Source organism: Vitis vinifera, chromosome 19 (genome assembly GCF_030704535.1).
Source record: "Vitis vinifera cultivar Pinot Noir 40024 chromosome 19, ASM3070453v1".
Taxonomy (NCBI): domain Eukaryota; kingdom Viridiplantae; phylum Streptophyta; class Magnoliopsida; order Vitales; family Vitaceae; genus Vitis; species Vitis vinifera.
Window position 1 is genome coordinate 4,300,900 of NC_081823.1, and position 20,314 is coordinate 4,321,213.

The 20,314-nt window shown below is 34.9% G+C and overlaps 1 protein-coding gene and 1 pseudogene across 1 annotated transcript; both read left to right on the forward strand.

Moving 5' to 3' along the window:
* The first annotated feature begins 30 nt into the window (after positions 1-30).
* Positions 31-6,028, forward strand: LOC132253449 (G-type lectin S-receptor-like serine/threonine-protein kinase SD1-29; annotated as a pseudogene).
* A 1,066-nt stretch (positions 6,029-7,094) lies between these two features.
* Positions 7,095-19,869, forward strand: LOC100260532 (uncharacterized). The gene is given in 16 exon segments (XM_003634606.4): positions 7,095-8,944; positions 9,056-9,157; positions 9,426-9,575; positions 9,578-9,624; positions 9,712-9,922; positions 10,029-10,263; positions 10,390-10,537; positions 10,710-11,017; positions 13,465-13,604; positions 16,129-17,427; positions 17,551-17,652; positions 18,016-18,215; positions 18,338-18,548; positions 18,672-18,906; positions 19,007-19,154; positions 19,396-19,869. Coding segments are annotated over 16 exon segments (5,166 nt in total). The 5' UTR covers positions 7,095-7,623; the 3' UTR covers positions 19,705-19,869.
* Positions 19,870-20,314: the final 445 nt, after the last annotated feature.

Below are 20,314 nucleotides of genomic sequence, written 5' to 3' on the forward strand. Positions count from 1 at the left end.
GGTTGAGGTATTACTAACTTCAGAACAATCATGGATGTGGAGCGCCTTCGATGGTCCCGGTGTGGTAACTGGTGTGATGAGAAGATTCCCTCCATTGACGTGAGCGGCCATCGCTGCATCTGGTCTCTCCTCTCTCTAATTTTGGTCTCAGTTCTCGCCTGCTTCTGTCTGCCTCCCTCCCTCCCTCTCTCTCTCTCTCTCTCCCTGGTACGGGTGAGTTAGTGATTTGAAGAAAGGGTGGCAATCGGTGCCAGAAAATTGGGGATTTGAAGACAGGGTGGTCAATGTTTTAATATCAAAATTATTTATAATTGTATATGTTAATATTAGGTAATATAGTATCAAATTTTATAGTCTTTGTTTTTTTTTATGATAATAATTTATTATTTTATATATTAATGGTGTGATATAAATTATATTAGCTTAAGTAAAGTATTATTTTATATGGCAATGATAGCATATTTGATGTATTAATTTATTATTAACAATATATTCAAGTCATTTACTATATTATTATATTAACATATTAAAATCATTTAATTAATAATATATACTTTGTTTAATAAATATAATTTTATATTATATTTAAACATAAAGTGTTGTAATCATTTAATCAAAAATAAAAATAAAATTAATGATTGAATTATATGTCTTTTAGTAAAAATATCATTATAGTTGAAATAAAATAATTTTCAATTCTTAACATTATCATAAATTGTTTTTGTGGAGACTTTATAACTATTTAAATAATATTAAATATGAGAAAATTTTATTTTATAATTTTTTAGCTTATTTAATTATATTTGTTTTTCTAAAAAATTTCAAAATATTTTTGTAATTTTAAAATTTTTTAGTTATCTTATTTTGCATACTGCTCTATACCAAGTCGAGATGTTGAGACCGTTATGCCTTGGGACCCTCCAAATTAATGATTGATATCGTCACTTCAATTATATGAATATAAAAAATAAATATGTAAAGAAATACCATAAGACATAATAATAGTATTTTAAAATATTTTTAGCATATTGATATATATATATATAATTATTTAATAGTTATTAATTATATTTAATGGTTTAAAATATTTTTTAGTTTTTAATTACTATATTTTATGTATCAATCAATATCGCACTGACATCTTAGATTTAAATAACGAAAATAGTATCAATTTTTGAAAAAAAAAAAAAAAAAAAAGGAAATGGTCTTTTAAGGTTAAAGTATGAATCTTTAGGTTTAGATGTTCCCAAACCTTCAATTCTAAGTGTTGAAGACGACTTCGAAGTTGTTGGAAGTCTTGTAAATCTACGATTTTCTATCTGATGATTTAAACCTTGATCTTAATGCACTTTTAGTGGAGATCGATGGAAGAAAGGGTGGAAACTATGAGTCTTTCTCTTTGAAGGTGGAAGATGACTTTCTAGAAAAAGTTATGGAAACTTTAACCCCAAGATCGATGTACCTTAAGACCTTTCAAGTCAATGACCCATAACATAACTTTCAACCATAAGATGGACACTAAAAAAAAAAGAATTAGAGTTGGATTTGAACACAAACCTCTTTCAAAGAAGATAATGTACCTATCATTATGGAAAATTATTATTAAATTTGGGTGGCAAAATATATCTCTTATATTTTAACCCCTTCCATAAGTGACTTTGCGTAGCCGTAAAAAGAAGAACTATAGAAAAGATGCCTTAGGTATCTGCCGATTATTAACTATATCTAGTAAAAGATCTTACACGGTGTTTGAAAAACTATAGAAGAAGATAAATCTTGAAGGGGAGATCAGTGGAAATGGATCTATGACTCGCCACTCCATGATTTATGGGCTGCTTAAACTTTGATGATGGGTTATGGGTAGCATGAAAATTTCAGCCAGAGGGTGGTCTATCAATCTTGCTTGTTTCTTCATGTTTTCACTTGGAATTTGCTGATGCATTTATAGATACAATCTTACAAGGTTAGTCAATCACAACTTGTCAGACCATTGTATCTATTGGTGGTGACTTTGAATTAGGATTCTTTTCTCCTGGAAACTCCACAAAATATTATGTGGGGATATGGTACAAGAAAGTGTTAGAGCAAACCATTATGTGGGTAGCTAACCGAGGTTATTCATTCACAAATCTGTATGTGGTTCTTACTGTCATTCCAGATGGTAACCTCGAGATTTGGGAAAGGAAAATTTCATACAAGGTGACGAACGTATCGTCAAATAGAAACACCAGTGCCACCCTGTTAGATTCAAGAAATTTTGTTTTGAGAAATGAGAAGTTGGATATCTTATGGTAGAGCTTTGACTATCTATTGGACATGATCTTGCCTAGAATGAACATTGGATATGACAGAAGGCTGGAAAAACATGGTCATTGGTGTCATGGAAGAGCACAGAAGATCCTAGTCCAGGAGTTTTTATTAGAGAATTCATTACAATAGATTTTCTTGTTAGCTTTTTTCCTATAATGTGTGGCCATATACAATTATATTTGTATGAATATTATTTAAGGGTATCAATTGATAGGTAGGTGAATAAATTGACTGGACATCCAAGAGTCTTGTGTATGGAATACTCAAATTTATAAATGGGGAGTTAGAAAATTTAACTCATATGAATGTGGTGTTACAACTTTTGTAACCCCATCATTATGAAATTTATTTGTACATTATGTTTATGAGTAATGGAGGAAAATGGAAAAGTATAACCTATGCAATTATATAGATGCATTCAAGTTCATAACCTATCATTACCCATTAATTTGTACATAATAGGTGTAAATAATGAGTATAACTCCCATATAGTCTTTGATGGGAAGACTAAGAGATGTACAATTTTTTTTATAAGTTGAGGTCCCAAGCCACACTCTCATTCTTATGTCTTTTTGTTGGTTTATTTTTAACAACATACACCACACAAGTGACCCATCCACTTTATGAGAGTAGTGAGTCGAAGACCTTGCCAATCCAATTCATAAGGTGACTCAATCTCACTTCAAAAGTGTTATTGATATCATGGATCAAGGTAAGAATATGATCATTATTTGAATACTTATATTTATTTTGTTTTATGCATCCAAAATGGCTTTATAAAATAATAATTTCAGCATAAAGTTTATAAAAGTTTGGTTGACATTTCTTTCTATTTTTAAATTCTTCTAATTAGTTGTAATTTCCTATTTTTGTTGTAATCCCCTAATTTTAGGATTGTTTCCTATCTTTGTGTTTTGGGCTAATTCTAGGATTGTTTCTTATTTTTGTGTTTTAGGTTTTGTGTATATATATTCATTCTTAATCAATGGAAAAGTCAAGCCATTGTTTCTTAATGATCCTCTCTCTGTTTCAACAGTTTTCTCCCTAGAGCATGACCCTAATGGAACTAGCCAGATTTTATCTTGCAAGGGAACAGCAGGTACTAGACTAGTGGCTTCCGGGATGGGCAGGTTTTCAGCCTGCTTCTTGAAATGCGTTTAGACAATATATTGAAATACAATTATTCCTTTAGTAAGGATGAGAGCTATTTCAATTACTCTCTCTATAATTCTACCATTATAAGCAGAGTGGTCCTGGATGTGTCAGGGCAGATTAAGCAAATGACATGGATTGAAGACACTCATCAATGGAAATTGTTTTGGTCTCAACCCAGAACACAATGTCAGGTTTATGCTTACTGTGGGCCTTCTAGAATCTGCAATCTGGATTCCTATGAGTATTGTGAATATTTGCCTGGTTTTGAACCTCGCTCCCCCGGAAACTGGGAATTGCAAGACGGATCTGGAGGGTATGTGAGGGAAGCAGATTTGCAGTGTGTCAACGGAAGTCATGGTGATGGGGAGAGAGACCAGTTTCTTTTGGTGTCTAATGTAAGACTGCCCGAGTATCCACTAACATTGCAAGCAAGAGTGCCATGGATTGCGAGTCAGCCAGCCTGAATAACTGCTCTTGCTCTGCTTATGTTTATGACAGCGAGGAGTGTACAGTATGGAGTGGAGATCTTCTAAACCTGCAACAGCTGTCGGATTCTGACAGTAATGCTGGAGATTTCCATCTCAAACTTGCTGACTCTGAGCAAAATAGGAGAGGTAAGAAAAAGGGAATGCTCATACTAGTTGTTGTAGGACATAAAGCATATAAAATGGCTATTGATTCAGTTAAGTTAAATGTCATATATTTCCTTCTACAGTTTCAAGCAGCAAGTAGAAGCTATGGCTCATTGTTACACTAGCCATTTCTGTAACTTTAGCCTTTGTCACATTTGGAATATGGAGAAGGCTCCAAAGAAAAGGTCAGTATTTCTCATGGATAGAAGATGACCAAGCAATTCAAGGCTATTTAGATTCCATCAACACATACAAAACCATTTCTTGTCTGATATGAATTCATTACCATTGTTGTAGAATAATTAAGTTCATATTAGAGTTTCAATCTCCTGATTACAGTATTGAATTAGCTTATTCCCATGCCAGAATTCCTACATTCGTAAGGAATTTAGCATCTGTTTGTTCTTTACCAAGCAGGGGAAGATTTGTTACTGTTTGATTTCAGTGACAACTCAGAAAATACCAACCATGAACTTAGTGAGGCAAAAAAGGTTGGAAAGGAGAGAAGAAGGAAGTTGATTTGCCAATCTTCAGTTTTGCGAGTGTATCTGCTGCTACCAATGACTTCTCTATTGAAAATAAACTAGAAGAGGGAGGTTTTGGACCAGTTTATAAGGTGAGCTTAGTATGACTAACAGTAATGCCTCTCAGAAAAGAAATGTGAAAATTTTTGCTACTGTTCTACAATCCCTCAACTGTAAATGCCCATTAGGCAAACACAAATTTTCTTTTACTTGTGTGGTTGTTGTACTCAGTTGAAATCCCCATGACAAGGAAAGTCACAAAGAGGATATGAGGTAGTTGTGAAAAGACTTTCAAAAAGATCTAGACAAGGTTGGGAGGAGTTAAAAAATGAAACCATGCTTATAGCCAAGCTCCAACATAAGAATCTTGTTAGACTTTTGGGCTGCTGCATTGAGCTAGATGAGAAGATATTGATTTATGAGTATATGCCCAATAAAAGCTTAGATTTCTTCCTTTTTGGTTTGTAGTTCTCAACATATCTAAACTTTTGTTTATCCTATGCTCAATAAAAAGCTTTTTTCATTCATTGTTGTTGGCCTCTTATTTACTAACACCAGTTTGTATTTATTTGGTGTAAAATAGGGATAGATCCTGCAAGACATGGGATTCTAGATTGGGAGACACACATTCACATAATTGAAGGGGTTGCTCAGGGATTTCTTTATTTCCATCAGTACTCTAGATTGAGGATTATTCATTGAGATCTGAAGGCTAGCAACATTCTTTTGGATATAGACATGAACCCCAAAATATCAGATTTTGGAATGGCAAGAATTTTTGGAGGAAATTAGTTGATAGCAACAAATCATATTATCGGGACTTGGTAAGTGAATCCTTGCAAACCGTAAAATATGTGGATTCTCACATAACATGGCCTTTCTTTTATATATATATATATACATTTTTGTCACAAGGCAACTACTAAATGATTTGTTCTAATAATGAAATTCAGTGGCTACATGTCCCTTGAATATGCTTTCGAAGGCCTCTTTTCAACTGAATCAGATGTCTTTAGCTTCAGGGTCTTGTTACGGGAGATTCTAAGAGGCAAAAAGAATACCAGATTTTACCAGAGTGACTCACTCAATCTTCTTGGATATGTGAGTAACACAATCTACAATGTTCTAATATGTTAATTCTTGATTTACTAGTCAGTAAATTTTCACATCTTGTTTACTAGTCAATTTTAAGCTGATGTTCTTTGCATGCAATAAAAAGGACTATACATCTGTTTTTCTTTTTTGGAAATTTGCATCAAGAGAACATTTTCTTTTCTTCAGGCATGGGATCTGTGGAAAAACAACATAGGGCTGGACTTGATGGATCCAGTATTGAGTTGGGAGGCACGGGTTCACATCATTCAAGGGGTGGCTCAGGGGACTTCTTTATCTCCATTAGTACTCTAGATTGAGAATTATTCATCGAGATTTGAAGACTAGCAACACTCTTTTGGATAAGAACATGAACAAAACATATAGTTGGGACTTAGTAAGTGAATAGTAACACATTGTAAACAATTCAAAACATGTTAAAACATTATCATACTCATTTTTATGTGGAATTTAAATTTTTAAAATTTAGTACAAAACAATTTGCGCTTATAGCTTTTTAAATAAGAAAACTATTATATATTTTTAAAATAAAATAATGCAATTGTGGCATGTGAAGAAATTTTTATTTTTATGGATAAATATATTTTACAAATTTTATATAAATTTATTTTTTATTTATATATATATTTTTTTCAATGTTTTTAGAATCAAATCAATCATTGAATCAAAAAAGTTATTGGTCCACGATTCATTGGTTGGATCGGTGGTCGAACCATGATTGAATTAGTGATGTTATAAATAAGTAATTTATATATTATTAAAATTAAAAATATTATATAAAATTTTTTAGATATATAAAAAAATAAAAATCAATAATATTTATTTTTCATCTTTAATATTATCAAATTAACATATAGATATATTAATATTTTAACATTTGATTAAATAATATATATATATATAGATAATATTTAAATATAAAAATATTTGTTGAAGGTTATTTAATTTCCTTTATATATGTTACACTATTTTATTTATATTATTTACATTTTCACTCTTATTCAAAATTTATGAGAATTTTATTATATAACGTTGTTGTGTCTGGCATGTATATAACACGCACAGCAAAGTGGTGGTGTGTATGCGTTTTGAACCCAAGGTTAGTTGTTCAAACCCATGAGCTGCAGCCCAAGATATGGCACATCTTGCACTATGTTTGAGCCCATTTTACCCAATAAAAATATCCATGAAAGAAGAGAAAACTCATGAGCGGGCCGGCATTCCGGCCCAATTAGGCTACCCGGACTGGATTAGGCTCCAGTTGATGGTTGAACTGGCCAATCCAAAACATTGATTTTTTTATCTCAATATTCGTATCTTATTTATTTCATATAAACTTTGAAATTATTCATTTAAATAACAATTATCCATTATCCATTTAAAACCAATCATCCTCACATTTCCAAATGAAAAGTGAATATCACATTGGATGCATTGAATTGTTGTTTCCCTACCACCACCCCTTTTAACTTCTCTTCACTTTGACATCACAACTTAAAACTATTTTTTTGGGATGTTGAGATGAGATCATGAGACAAGCGTTCAGAGGACGTGTTGAGAGTTTCTGATATCTTCCACGACAGCTAAGACCATGAATCTGAAGAGAAAGAACTGAAGAAGAGGGAGGAAAGTGAGAGTTGGTTACTCCCTTAGTTTTCAAATTTAGAATGGATGATGAAGATGTCATATTACACATCCAATGGGTTCAATAAATTCTTGGGTACCTACACAGACTGTTTCGTAGAATTTTCCTAAAAGATATTTTGAAAGGTAGATCGATGGAAAGGAGACTTTGACTTACCAGTCGCCGGGCCGCCTCAGATCCGCTACTGCCTGTTTTGGATGGCTATAATATTATTGATGGGCTGCGTAAACGCTGCTTATGAGTTATGGGTAGCATGAAATTTTCAACGAGAAGGTGTTCTGCTAATTATCTTGTTTTCTTGCTTATTTCTTCAGGTTTTCACTGGCAATTTGCTGATGCATTTACAGATACAATCTTACAAGGTCAGTCAATCACAACCTCTCAGACCATCATATCTGCTGCTGGTAACTTTGAATTAGGATTCTTCTCGCCTGGAAACTCCACAAATTATTATGTGGGGATATGGTACAAGAAAGTCTCAAACCAAACCATTGTCTGGGTGGCTAACCGAGAGTATGCGTTCAAAAATCGGTCTGTGGTTCTTACTGTCAGGACAGATGGTAACCTCGAGGTTTGGGAGGGGAAAATTTCATACAGGGTGACAAGCATATCATCAAATAGCAAAACTAGTGCCACCCTGTTGGATTCTGGAAATCTTGTTTTGAGAAATGACAACTCGAGTATCTTATGGCAAAGCTTTGACTATCCATCGGACACTTTCTTGCCGGGGATGAAACTTGGATACGACAAAAGGGCTGGAAAAACATGGTCATTAGTGTCATGGAAGAGCTCAGAAGATCCCAGTCCAGGAGTTTTCTCCCTGAAGTACGACCCTAAGGGAACCGGCCAGATTTTTATCTTGCAAGGGTCCACAATGTACTGGGCTAGTGGCACCTGGGACAGGGATGGGCAGGTTTTCAGCTTGATTCGTGAGATGCGCTTAAACTATATGTTTAATTTCAGTTATTCGTTTAGTAAGGAGGAGAGCTATATCAATTACTCTATTTATGATTCTTCAACTATAAGCAGATTGGTGCTGGATGTGTCAGGGCAGATTAAGCAAATGGCATGGCTTGAAGCCTCTCATCAATGGCATATGTTTTGGTTTCAACCAAAAACGCAATGTGAGGTTTATGCTTACTGTGGGCCTTTTGGAATCTGCAATGATAGTGCAGTTGATGGATTTTGTGCATGTTTGCCAGGTTTTGAACCTGCCTCCCCTAATAACTGGAACTCGGGTGACAAATCTGGAGGGTGTGTGAGGAAAGCAGATTTGCAGTGTGGCAATAGTACTCATGCTAATGGGGAGAGAGACCAGTTTCATCGGGTGTCTAATGTGAGACTGCCAGAGTATCCACTAACACTCCCAACGAGTGGTGCCATGCAGTGCGAGTCAGATTGCCTAAATAACTGCTCTTGCTCTGCTTATTCTTACAACGTGAAGGAGTGTACAGTATGGGGTGGAGATCTTCTAAACTTGCAACAGCTATCAGATGACGACAGTAATGGTCGAGATTTCTATCTCAAACTTGCGGCCTCTGAGCTAAATGGGAAAGGCAATAAAAGTAGGGAATGGTCAAACTTTTTTTTGTAGAAGGACAGAGCATATGATTTTCTTTTTCTTAAATATAAGATGAAGTTCATCAAAGATTAGTTACATTTATTTCTTTTTGCAGTTTCTAGCAGCAAGTGGAAGGTGTGGCTAATTGTTACACTGGCCATTTCCCTAACTTCGGCCTTTGTCATTTGGGGGATATGGAGAAAGATCCGAAGAAAAGGTCAGTATTTTTCATGGATAGAAGATTATCAAGCAATTCAAGGGTATTTAGATTCCATCTACACATACAAAACCATTTGTTTTCTGCAATGAGCTCATTACCATTATTGTAGAATAATTAAGGCCATATTATGATTTCAACCTCCTGATTACATGTGTGTGTACCTGCACTACAGTGTGATAAAAATCAATAATGAATCAATTTATTCCCATGCCAGAATTCCTACATTCTTATGATACTTGACATCTGTTTCTTCTTTATCAAGCAGGGGAAAATTTGTTACTATTTGATTTCAGTAACAGCTCAGAAGATACCAACTATGAACTTAGTGAGGCAAATAAACTTTGGAGAGGCGAGAAGAAGGAAGTTGATTTGCCAATGTTCAGTTTTGCGAGTGTATCTATTGCTACTAATAACTTTCTATTGAAAATAAACTAGGAGAGGGTGGTTTTGGACCAGTTTACAAGGTGAGATTAGTATTTGTGAATCTTCTTGGTATATACAATTTTTCTTTTACTTGGTGTCATTGTACTAAGTTGAAATTCCCATGACAGGGAAAGTCACAAAAAGGATATGAGGTAGCTGTGAAAAGGCTTTCAAAAAGATCTGGACAGGGATGGGAGGAGTTAAAGAATGAAGCCATGCTTATAGCCAAGCTGCAACATAAGAATCTTGTGAAGCTGTTCGGCTGCTGCATTGAGCAAGATGAGAAGATATTGATTTATGAGTATATGCCCAACAAAAGCTTGGATTTCTTCCTATTTGGTTTGTAACTTCTGGCTACTGTATATTCAATAAAAAACCATTCAGTATCATTCACCACTTATTTGCTAACATGAGTTTATATTTATTTGGTGTAAAATGGAAATAGATTCTGCAAATCATGGGATTTTGAATTGGGAGACACGGGTTCACATCATTGAAGGGGTTGCTCAGGGTCTTCTTTATCTACATCAGTACTCTAGATTGAGGATTATTCATCGAGATTTGAAGGCTAGCAACATTCTTCTAGATAAGGACCTGAATCCTAAAATATCAGACTTTGGAATGGCAAGAATATTTGGGAGCAACGAATCAAAAGCAACAAATCATATAGTTGGGACTTAGTAAGTGAAGCCTAACAAATTCTAAAATATGTGAATGCTCATACAACTTTTTTTTTTCTTTTTTCTGCACATATATTTAGAATCATGCAGCTACTAAATCATTTTGTAATTAATAATCAAACCCAGTGGCTACATGTCCCCTGAGTATGCTTTGGAAGGCCTCTTTTCGACTAAATCTGATGTCTTTAGCTTCGGGGTTTTATTACTAGAGATTTTGAGTGGCAAGAAGAATACTGGATTTTACCAAAGCGACTCCCTCAATCTTCTCGGATATGTGAGTAACACAATATTTCCTCATTGGTTGTCTTGGGCTACTGGTAAATTTTCACATTATGTTTACCACACAGTTTGAAAACTTATTTCATATGATTGGCTACTATAGAAAGGACTTTATTATCTTTTACTTTTTAGGAATTTGCTTCAATGGATAATTTTCTTTATTTTAGGCATGGGATCTGTGGAAAGACAGCAGGGGGCAGGAATTGATGGATCCAGTGTTGGAAGAGGCATTGCCAAGACACATTCTGTTGAAGTACATCAATATAGGCCTTCTTTGTGTTCAAGAAAGTGCAGATGACAGGCCTACGATGTCTGATGTTGTCTCAATGCTTGGCAATGAAAGTTTACATTTACCTTCTCCAAAACAACCGGCATTTTCAAATCTGAGAAGTGGGGTGGAACCACATATATTTCAAAACAGGCCTGAAATGTGTTCCTTAAATAGTGTGACACTTTCAATTATGGAAGCACGATAATGGTTCAGAACTTAATAAATAATGTGCTTAAATTTCAGCATATTGTCTTGCGTTGTTTTTGTGAATTCATAGCTCATGTATTGAAATGGACATGTAATCTGTGTGAATTTTTCTTCCAAAACACTTCAATAATCATTCAGACCTGTGTCTAATATTTTTATCTGAAACTGTTATGAAGTCTGATTTTATCCAGTTGAATTTGGATTTAATTTGATTATGATCTGTACCCTCATCAATCCAAAGAGTGAAGGACAATTTTCAGAGCTCAAAACCAACAAATGGCACCTTTAGGGCCAATCCAGCTATAGAGAGTCAACTATCCACCTTCCACTTATTCTCTTATATGTGTTTCCAAATGCCCTGGCATATGTATAGCATGTACAGATACAGTTCTGTACTACTGTATATTTACTACGAGACTGACTAAGTTCTACTGTTTTGACAATAGTGCAGTGTATATATCTTGCAAGAATATTCTATGGAGCATAATTCCTTTGTGAAATCAGATGTTTCCAGCTAAGGAGTTGATTGTGAATCCTGTGACAAGAGGAACTCGAAATATTACCTCTCACTGAGAATCCTGTGAATTGAAACCTCCTTAACATCTACCATATGAAAATGAATGATTTTTTTTTTTTTTTTTTCTGTAATTTTATGTATTAGCATGGTAAGTGAATTCAGTTTTCACTGGGCATCTGAAAGAAGATAATTTGAAACAGTTTTTGGTATGGGGAATGGGGTATGAGGACAAGATGCTGTAATTGATGGATATGTCAGTGGGGAAAGAAATTATCAGAACCCAGGTGTAGGTATTAACTTAGCTATAATGGGGGAAGGGAGTGAACAGAAGCAGGGTTAGCTTCAATTTCAGATTCATATCATACAGTGCTTCATTCAACTAGTAATAGCGAAGACAATTCAGCTACTCAGCATAGGAGGGAGGAATTAGTTAAGCAGTTGTAGATTTTTCGCCTTCCAAATCCAAAGTGATTAGACAATTTTCCAGAAAAAAAAAAGTGGTATAACGTTTCCTGTGACTTATAACACTTCCCATTTGTTTGGACATAGTTTGAGTAAAACCCCTTTGGTTGCCAAGAAAACCAAGGAAAATGCAAAAGAGAAATAACTTGAAGTCTACAATTTCTGTAGTTTATGATGGAAAGCTCAAGTTCAAGCTCAAGTAAGGCTAAACGAGCCCATTGAGCCTCTCTCATCTCTACAACATAGACTTCAAAAGCAAAATGGGTGAAATAATGGTCATTTATGGGCCCCTGCGCTTAGCTTGGGGATCAGTTTCATTGAATATTTTAGGAGAGAGAACATATATCAAGTCAAAAAGTAGATAATTACAAACTAATTTTGCCGTCCAGCATAGAAAATCTAATCCCAGTGGGGCCTCAAGTACATGAATTTAGTGTTCTTTCCATAATTCTTCTCATTCTGGGCATGGTCTAGATTGAAGAAAGGTCCGATACAAATTGGAAAAGTCATAGAAGGAAATATATCTAGGAGGGAATCCTAACAAAAGGTCTTTCAAAACTGCTACACCTTGCTTTGAATGGTAGTTGGTCTCTGCATTGAATGAGTTTTTTTTTTCCTATGTACCCTGGAGACAGAAAATCTGAAAACATTTCTAAATGGTTCTCCAAAATACAGTGCATGGGAGGTTCCAAGACTTTGAGGGAAAGAAAAGCAGCAGAACCAGCTGGGGAAAATCAGCATGAAAAGGATCATTTCCTACCACTCTAATGTTGTTTAATCTATTCAACCACGGAAATTAGGAAAGACTTTGACGAAAATGATGCGATCGCGGTCAAGTTCTGCTACCTGCTACATTGAATTATGCTTATCTAGGGAAGATGCATTAAAGTCTTAGAGCATTTGAGATTTTTTTTTTCTTTTTTTCTTTTAAGACACAATTAATTGTCCATAAATTAATAGATTGGGAACAAGGAAAATCAATTAATTAAGTGAATATTAATTGTGTATTAATTAATAAATCATTAATTTATCAAGATAGTTCTTATTTTTTCAAAATATTGTATTTAATATTATTTATTATAATTGTTTGGAAGTGTCCCAATTTCCTAATTAGTATAAATTTATTTTTTGTAAAGAATATTATATGAATATTTTTAGGTTAATATATTATTGTAATATTAGATTTTCTTATAGGGTAAGGAAGGTTATTGGAAATATCTTTATACATATTCTAGGTCATGAGGAGAAAAAGTTATGAGATGGAAATGGGTATGTAAAGATTATACGGGGTAAATAGAGATGTGAGGAAGAACGGGAGGTACTCGGTGGAGCGAGATGACTTGTGGTAGGGTAGGGATACGAAGAGTAGGAAAACATGAGATGTTTCGAGAACCCAATAATTGTATCTGGTTATGTCCTCTATAATGTTTTGGTTCTATCCTCTGTAATGTTCTCTATTGTATAGTGGAATGATTCTCTCTCATCTGTGGACGCAGACATGGTTGGCCAGATGTGATGAGGGAGCAGCAACACCACTCTTCATCTCTGAACTAGACTGTGATGTAGACTTTGGGATGGATCTTGACCCCAACTCAACCTCCACCTGTGTGCTTGATTTTTGTTACTCTTTATCACAAGAATCTCTAAAAGATGAGTCATGAAGCATAGTAGTTTCATAAAAAATAACATCTCTATTGACCATGACTTTCTTGGTTTTTAGACACCATAGCTTATATCCTTTAACACTAGAATTATAGCCAAGGAAGACACATTTTATAGACCTAGGTTCTAGTTTTCCATTATCAACATGAGTATAGGCAGGACATCTAAATACCTTCAAATCAAAGTAACTAGCAGGAGTACTAGACCAAACCTCTTGTAGAGTTCTTTTGTTAATAGTAGTTGAGGGATAACGATGAATGAGGAAACAAGATGTAGCTTTAGTCCAAAAAGACTTAGGTAAACCAACAATGGAAAGCATACAATGTACTTTCTCCATCAAAGTCCTATTCATTTGCTCTACCACACCGTTTTGCTGCGAGATATGACGAACTATATGATGCCTTGCGATTTCTTTTGACTTGCATAGATCATTAAATTCATAAGAACAAAACTCCAAGCCATTATCAGTGCGAAGACGTTTTACCTGCTTCCATGTCTGCTTCTCAATCATAATCGTCCACTCCTTGAATGTAGCTAACATATCACTCTTTTTCTTCAAGAAGAACACCCAAACTTTTTTGGAAAAATCATCAATGATAGTTAACATATAACTAACACCTCCCTTAGAAGGCACCCTAGATGGTCCCCGAAGATTAGAATGTATATAATTGAGTGTCCTCTTTGTTTTGTGAATGTCTTTTGTGAATTTGACTCTTCTCTGCTTCCCAAAAACGCAGTGCTCATAGAACTTCAGTTTTCTAATACTCTGACCATTAAGAAGTCCGCTTTTGCTCAATTCAATCATCCCATTCTCACTCATATGCCTAAGGCGCATATGCCAAAGTCTAGTAACATCACCATCTAATAAGGAAGAAGTAGCAACAATTACATCACTTATAACTGTGGATCCCTACAAGACATATAATTTGGTAGATCTTTTCTGCCATTTCATCACAACAAGAACACATTTACTAACCTTTAAGACTCCACCTTCACCAGTATACTTGTACCCTTTTGAATCAAGAGTACTCAATGAGATAAAGTTCCTCTCTAGATTTGGAATGTGTCTCATATCACCAAACATAGATGAACATTCAAGAATAAAGATTAGAATTAGATTTGAACCCAAACATCATTTAAATAAGAGATTGTATAGGTCATTATGGAAGATTATTATTAAATTTGGCCCGAAAAATAAATCTCTTACATTTTACTCCCTACTATACTTACCACCAGCCTAAAAAGAAGAAATGTGGGCCTAATGAGGGGTTTTTTTTTTTTTTTGTTGATATTTTCCATTTATATAACTAACTTGAACAATGTTGTACCCTTAAAAGTAGAAAAGATCCTTGTAGTATTCTTTGGTTTATTATGGTTATGTTTGGTTATGAGAAAATTTAAAGGAAAATGTGAAGAAAATAAAATAGAAAAGAAAAATAAAAGGAAAGAAAATTAAAAATGGGTTTAAATTCAATGAATTATTTTTATATGCTTCTCCAAATTCATTTCACTTTTTTTTCTTCATTATAGTAAGATTAAATAATTTAAAAATATATAAAATTTTAACTAATTTTATTTTATTTTGTATTTTTTCATAATGAAACTAAATATAAGAAAACTATTTTTCTTAACTTTTTTTTCTTAATATTTTCCGGAGACTAAATATAGCCTAGATGTATCTAGTAGAAAGATCCAACATGGGGTTGGAAAAAAATCATAGAAGAAGATATATCTTGAAGGGGAGATCAAAGGATATTAAATGGGACTATGACCCACACCTCCTAGATTTATGGGCTGCTTAATGGAACAAACCAGATTTTTATCCACCATATTGAATATTGAATATGGTATTCTTCCAATTATTAAATGTATTTAGCGAAAAGGTCCAATTGTTAGTAAAAGAAGAACAGGTCAAACTATCGTATTAGGGTGCTATGAGTGAGATTGTGATTACATCAACTTTTAATTATTTAGAATATTGTCCATTATATATTTTAAATTTTTATAATATTAATTTATTTTATTGATTAAGAATTAGAATTTAATGTATACTTAACATTAAAATCTTATATAGTTCCAATTTCATACAAGTAACTAAATTTTTTATATTGATCTCATCTCTGCACCCAAATGCCCATTTCCTCTTGAAGATTAAAAATTAAAAATAAAAATTAATCCATCTAACAACCAAGTTAAAATGTATTTATATATCATAAAAAAATCATCACCGAATAAACCAATAACCATAAAAATAAAAATGGAAAATCATCGATAAATAAATCAAAACAAAATATAAAAAGAAATTAATATTTTCATGGTTGATTAACCCTATGAGTTGGATGATAAAAGCGTTAATATCGAGTGGAAAGGAGACTTTGACTCACCGGTCGTTGGGCCTCAGGTCTGCCACTGCCTGTTTTGGATGGCTATAAGATTATTGATGGGCTGCTTAAACGCTGCTTATGAGTTATGGGTAACATGAAAATTTCAACCAGAAGGTGGTCTGCTAATCTTGTTTTCTTGCTTATTTCTTCAGGTTTTCACTGGCAATTTGTTGATGCATTTACAGATGCAATCTTACAAGGTCAATCACTCACAACCTCTCAGACCATCGTATCCGCTGGTGGTAACTTTGAATTAGGTTTCTTTTCTCCTGGAAAGTCCACAAAATACTATGTGGGGATATGGTACAAGAAAATCTCAGAGCAAACCATTGTGTGGGTAGCTAACCGAGACTATTCATTCACAAATCCATCCGTGGTTCTTACTGTCAGCACAGATGGCAACCTCGAGATTTTGGAGGGGAAGATTTCGTACAAGGTGACAAGCATATCATCAAACAGCAACACTAGTGCCACCCTGTTGGATTCTGGAAATCTTGTTTTGAGAAATAAGAAGTCAGATGTCTTATGGGAGAGCTTTGACTATCCATCGCACACTTACCTGCCGGGGATGAAGCTTGGGTACGACAAAAGGGCTGGAAAAACATGGTCATTGGTGTCATGGAAGAGCGCAGAAGATCCCAGTCCAGGAGATTTCTCCCTGCAGGTCGACCCTAATGGAACTAGCCAGATTTTTAGCCTGCAAGGACCCAACAGGTATTGGACTACTGGGGTGTGGGATGGGCAGATTTTCACCCAGGTTCCTGAGATGCGTTTGCCCGACATGTATAAGTGCAATATATCCTTTAATGAGAATGAAATCTATTTGACTTACTCTCTTCATAATCCCTCCATTCTGAGCAGACTGGTGCTAGATGTGTCAGGCCAGATTAGGTCTCTGAATTGGCATGAAGGCACACGTGAATGGGATTTATTTTGGCTTCAACCAAAAACACAGTGTGAGGTTTATGCTTACTGTGGGCCTTTCGGAACCTGCACTCGGGATTCTGTTGAATTTTGTGAATGCTTGCCAGGTTTTGAACCTCGCTTCCCTGAAGACTGGAATCTGCAAGACAGATCTGGAGGGTGTGTGAGGAAAGCAGATTTGCAGTGTGTCAATGAAAGCCATGCTAATGGGGAGCGAGACCAGTTTCTTTTGGTGTCTAACGTGAGACTGCCCAAGTATCCAGTAACACTGCAAGCAAGGAGTGCTATGGAGTGCGAATCAATTTGCCTGAATCGCTGCTCTTGCTCTGCTTATGCTTATAAGAGAGAGTGTAGAATATGGGCTGGAGATCTTGTAAACGTGGAGCAGCTACCAGATGGTGACAGTAATGGTAGAAGTTTCTATATCAAACTTGCTGCCTCTGAGCTAAATAAGAGAGGTAAGAAAAAAGAGTCATAGTTGTTATTGTAGGAGGACATAAAGCATATGGGTCTTGTTTTATTTTCAATATAAAATGGCCATCGATTCAGCTAAATTTAATATGATATATTTCCTTCTACAGTTTCAAGCAGCAAGTGGAAGGTATGGCTAATTATTACACTGGCCATATCTTTAACTTCAGCCTTTGTCATTTATGGGATATGGGGAAGGTTCCGAAGAAAAGGTCAGTATTTCTCATGGACAGACGGATGGCCAAGCGATTCAACCGTTTTTAGGTTCCATCTACAAATAAAAAACCAGTTCTTTTCTGAAATGAGTTCATTAGCACTGTTATTGAATAGTTAAGGTAACATTAGGATTTCATGTTCTGATTACATGTACTGTGTATGTGGAATCCAATGTGAGAAATAATTTATTCACATGCCAGAATTCCTACATTCATATGATATTTAATGTCTGTTTGTTCTTTACCAAGCAGGGGAAGATTTGTTAGTATGTGGAATCCAATGTGAGAAATAATTTATTCACATGCCAGAATTCCTACATTCATATGATATTTAATGTCTGTTTGTTCTTTACCAAGCAGGGGAAGATTTGTTAGTATTTGATTTCGGTAACAGCTCAGAAGATACCAGCTATGAGCTTGACGAGACAAATAGACTTTGGAGGGGCGAGAAAAGGGAAGTTGATTTGCCCATGTTCAGTTTTGCGAGTGTATCTGCTTCTACAAATAACTTCTCTATTGAAAATAAACTAGGAGAGGGCGGTTTTGGATCTGTTTACAAGGTTAGATTACAACCCCTGACAATAATGTTCTACAATCTATCCTGGAATGTAAAGGCCCACTTGATATATACCAAATTTCTTTTACTTGCTGTAATTGTACTTAGTTGAAATTCCAAAGACAGGGAAAGTCACAAAGAAGATATGAAGTAGCTGTGAAAAGGCTCTCTAAAAGATCTAAACAGGGATGGGAGGAGTTAAAAAATGAAGCCATGCTTATAGCCAAGCTGCAACACAAGAATCTTGTGAAAGTTTTGGGATATTGCATCGAGAGGGATGAGAAGATATTGATTTACGAGTATATGTCCAACAAAAGCTTGGATTTCTTCCTCTTTGGTTTGTAACTTCCACATACATATACTTCCAGCTACTATATATTCAATGAGAAAACTTTACACATTCATCATTTTTCACCACTTATTTGCTAACATCTATTTATTTGGTGTAAAATGGAGATAGATCCTACAAAACATGGGATTCTAAATTGGAAGACACGAGTTCACATCATTGAAGGGGTTGCTCAGGGACTTCTTTATCTGCATCAGTACTCCAGATTGAGGATTATTCATCGAGATTTAAAGGCTAGCAACATTCTTCTGGATAAGGATATGAATCCTAAAATATCAGATTTTGGAATGGCAAGAATATTTGGAGGCAACGAATCAAAAGTAACAAATCATATAGTTGGGACTTAGTAAGTGAAACTTGACAAATTATAAAATATGTGAATGTTCATACAACATTTGAAATCATGCAGCTATTGAATGATTTTTCTCATTAATAATCAAATCCAGTGGCTATATGTCCCCTGAGTATGCTTTGGAAGGTCTATTCTCCACTAAATCTGATGTCTTTAGCTTTGGGGTCTTGTTATTGGAGATTTTGAGTGGCAAGAAGAATACTGGATTTTACCAAACCGACTCGCTCAATCTTCTTGGATATGTGAGTAACACAATATTTATTCACTTACATAACTATTTATGATGTTTTGATATGCTAATTCCTAGTTTTCAATTCCCTTGTTATATTACCTATCCAGTTGTCTTGGGATACTAGTAAATTTTCACATTATGTCTACCACTCAGTTTCAAGGCTTATTTTATATTGTTGGCTGATATAAAAAGGACTTTATTATCTTTTACTTTTCGGGAATTTGCATCAATGGATAATTTTCTTCATTTAGGCATGGGATCTGTGGAAAGATAGTAGGGGGCTGGAGTTGATGGATCCAGGGTTGGAAGAGACATTGCCAACACACATTCTGTTGAGGTACATCAATGTAGGCCTTCTTTGTGTTCAAGAAAGTGCAGATGATAGGCCTACCATGTCTGATGTTGTCTCAATGCTTGGCAATGAAAGTGTACGTTTACCTTCTCCAAAACAACCGGCATTTTCAAATCTGAGAAGTGGGGTGGAACCACATATATCCCAAAACAGGCCTGAAGTTTGTTCCTTAAATGGTGTGACACTTTCAGTTATGGAAGCACGATAATGGTTCAGAACTTAATAAATAATATGCTTAAATTTTAGCATATTGTCTTGTATTGTTCTTGGTGAATTCATAGCTCAAATACTAAAATGGACAAGTGACCTTATGTGTGAATTTTTCTTCCAAAACAGTTTAATAATCATCTTGTACTCAATCCCTATGGATTCAGACCTGTGTCTCATCTTTCAATCTGGAATTGCTACTAAATCTGACTTTATCCGGTCAAATTTGGATTTAATTTGAAAATGATCTGTTCCATTGTCAATCCAAAGAGTAAAATGCAACTTTTTTCATTGCTTAGTAGCTAACAAAAGGTGCCTTTGGGGCCAATCCAGCTATAGAGAATCAACCACCCACCTTCCACTTCCTCTCTTATGGATGTTTCTGAATGCCCTGGCATATGTATATCATGTACATATACACCACCAATTTGGCCTGGGATGAGTTTCATCGAATATTTCAGGAGACAACATAAAACAATCAAAAAGTAGATAATTATGAACTAATTGGCCATCCAGGACAGAAAATCCATCTCCCAATGGGGCCTTAAAGCACTTGAATTTACTGTTCATTCCATCATTATTTTCGTTCTAGGCATGGTCTAGATTGAAGA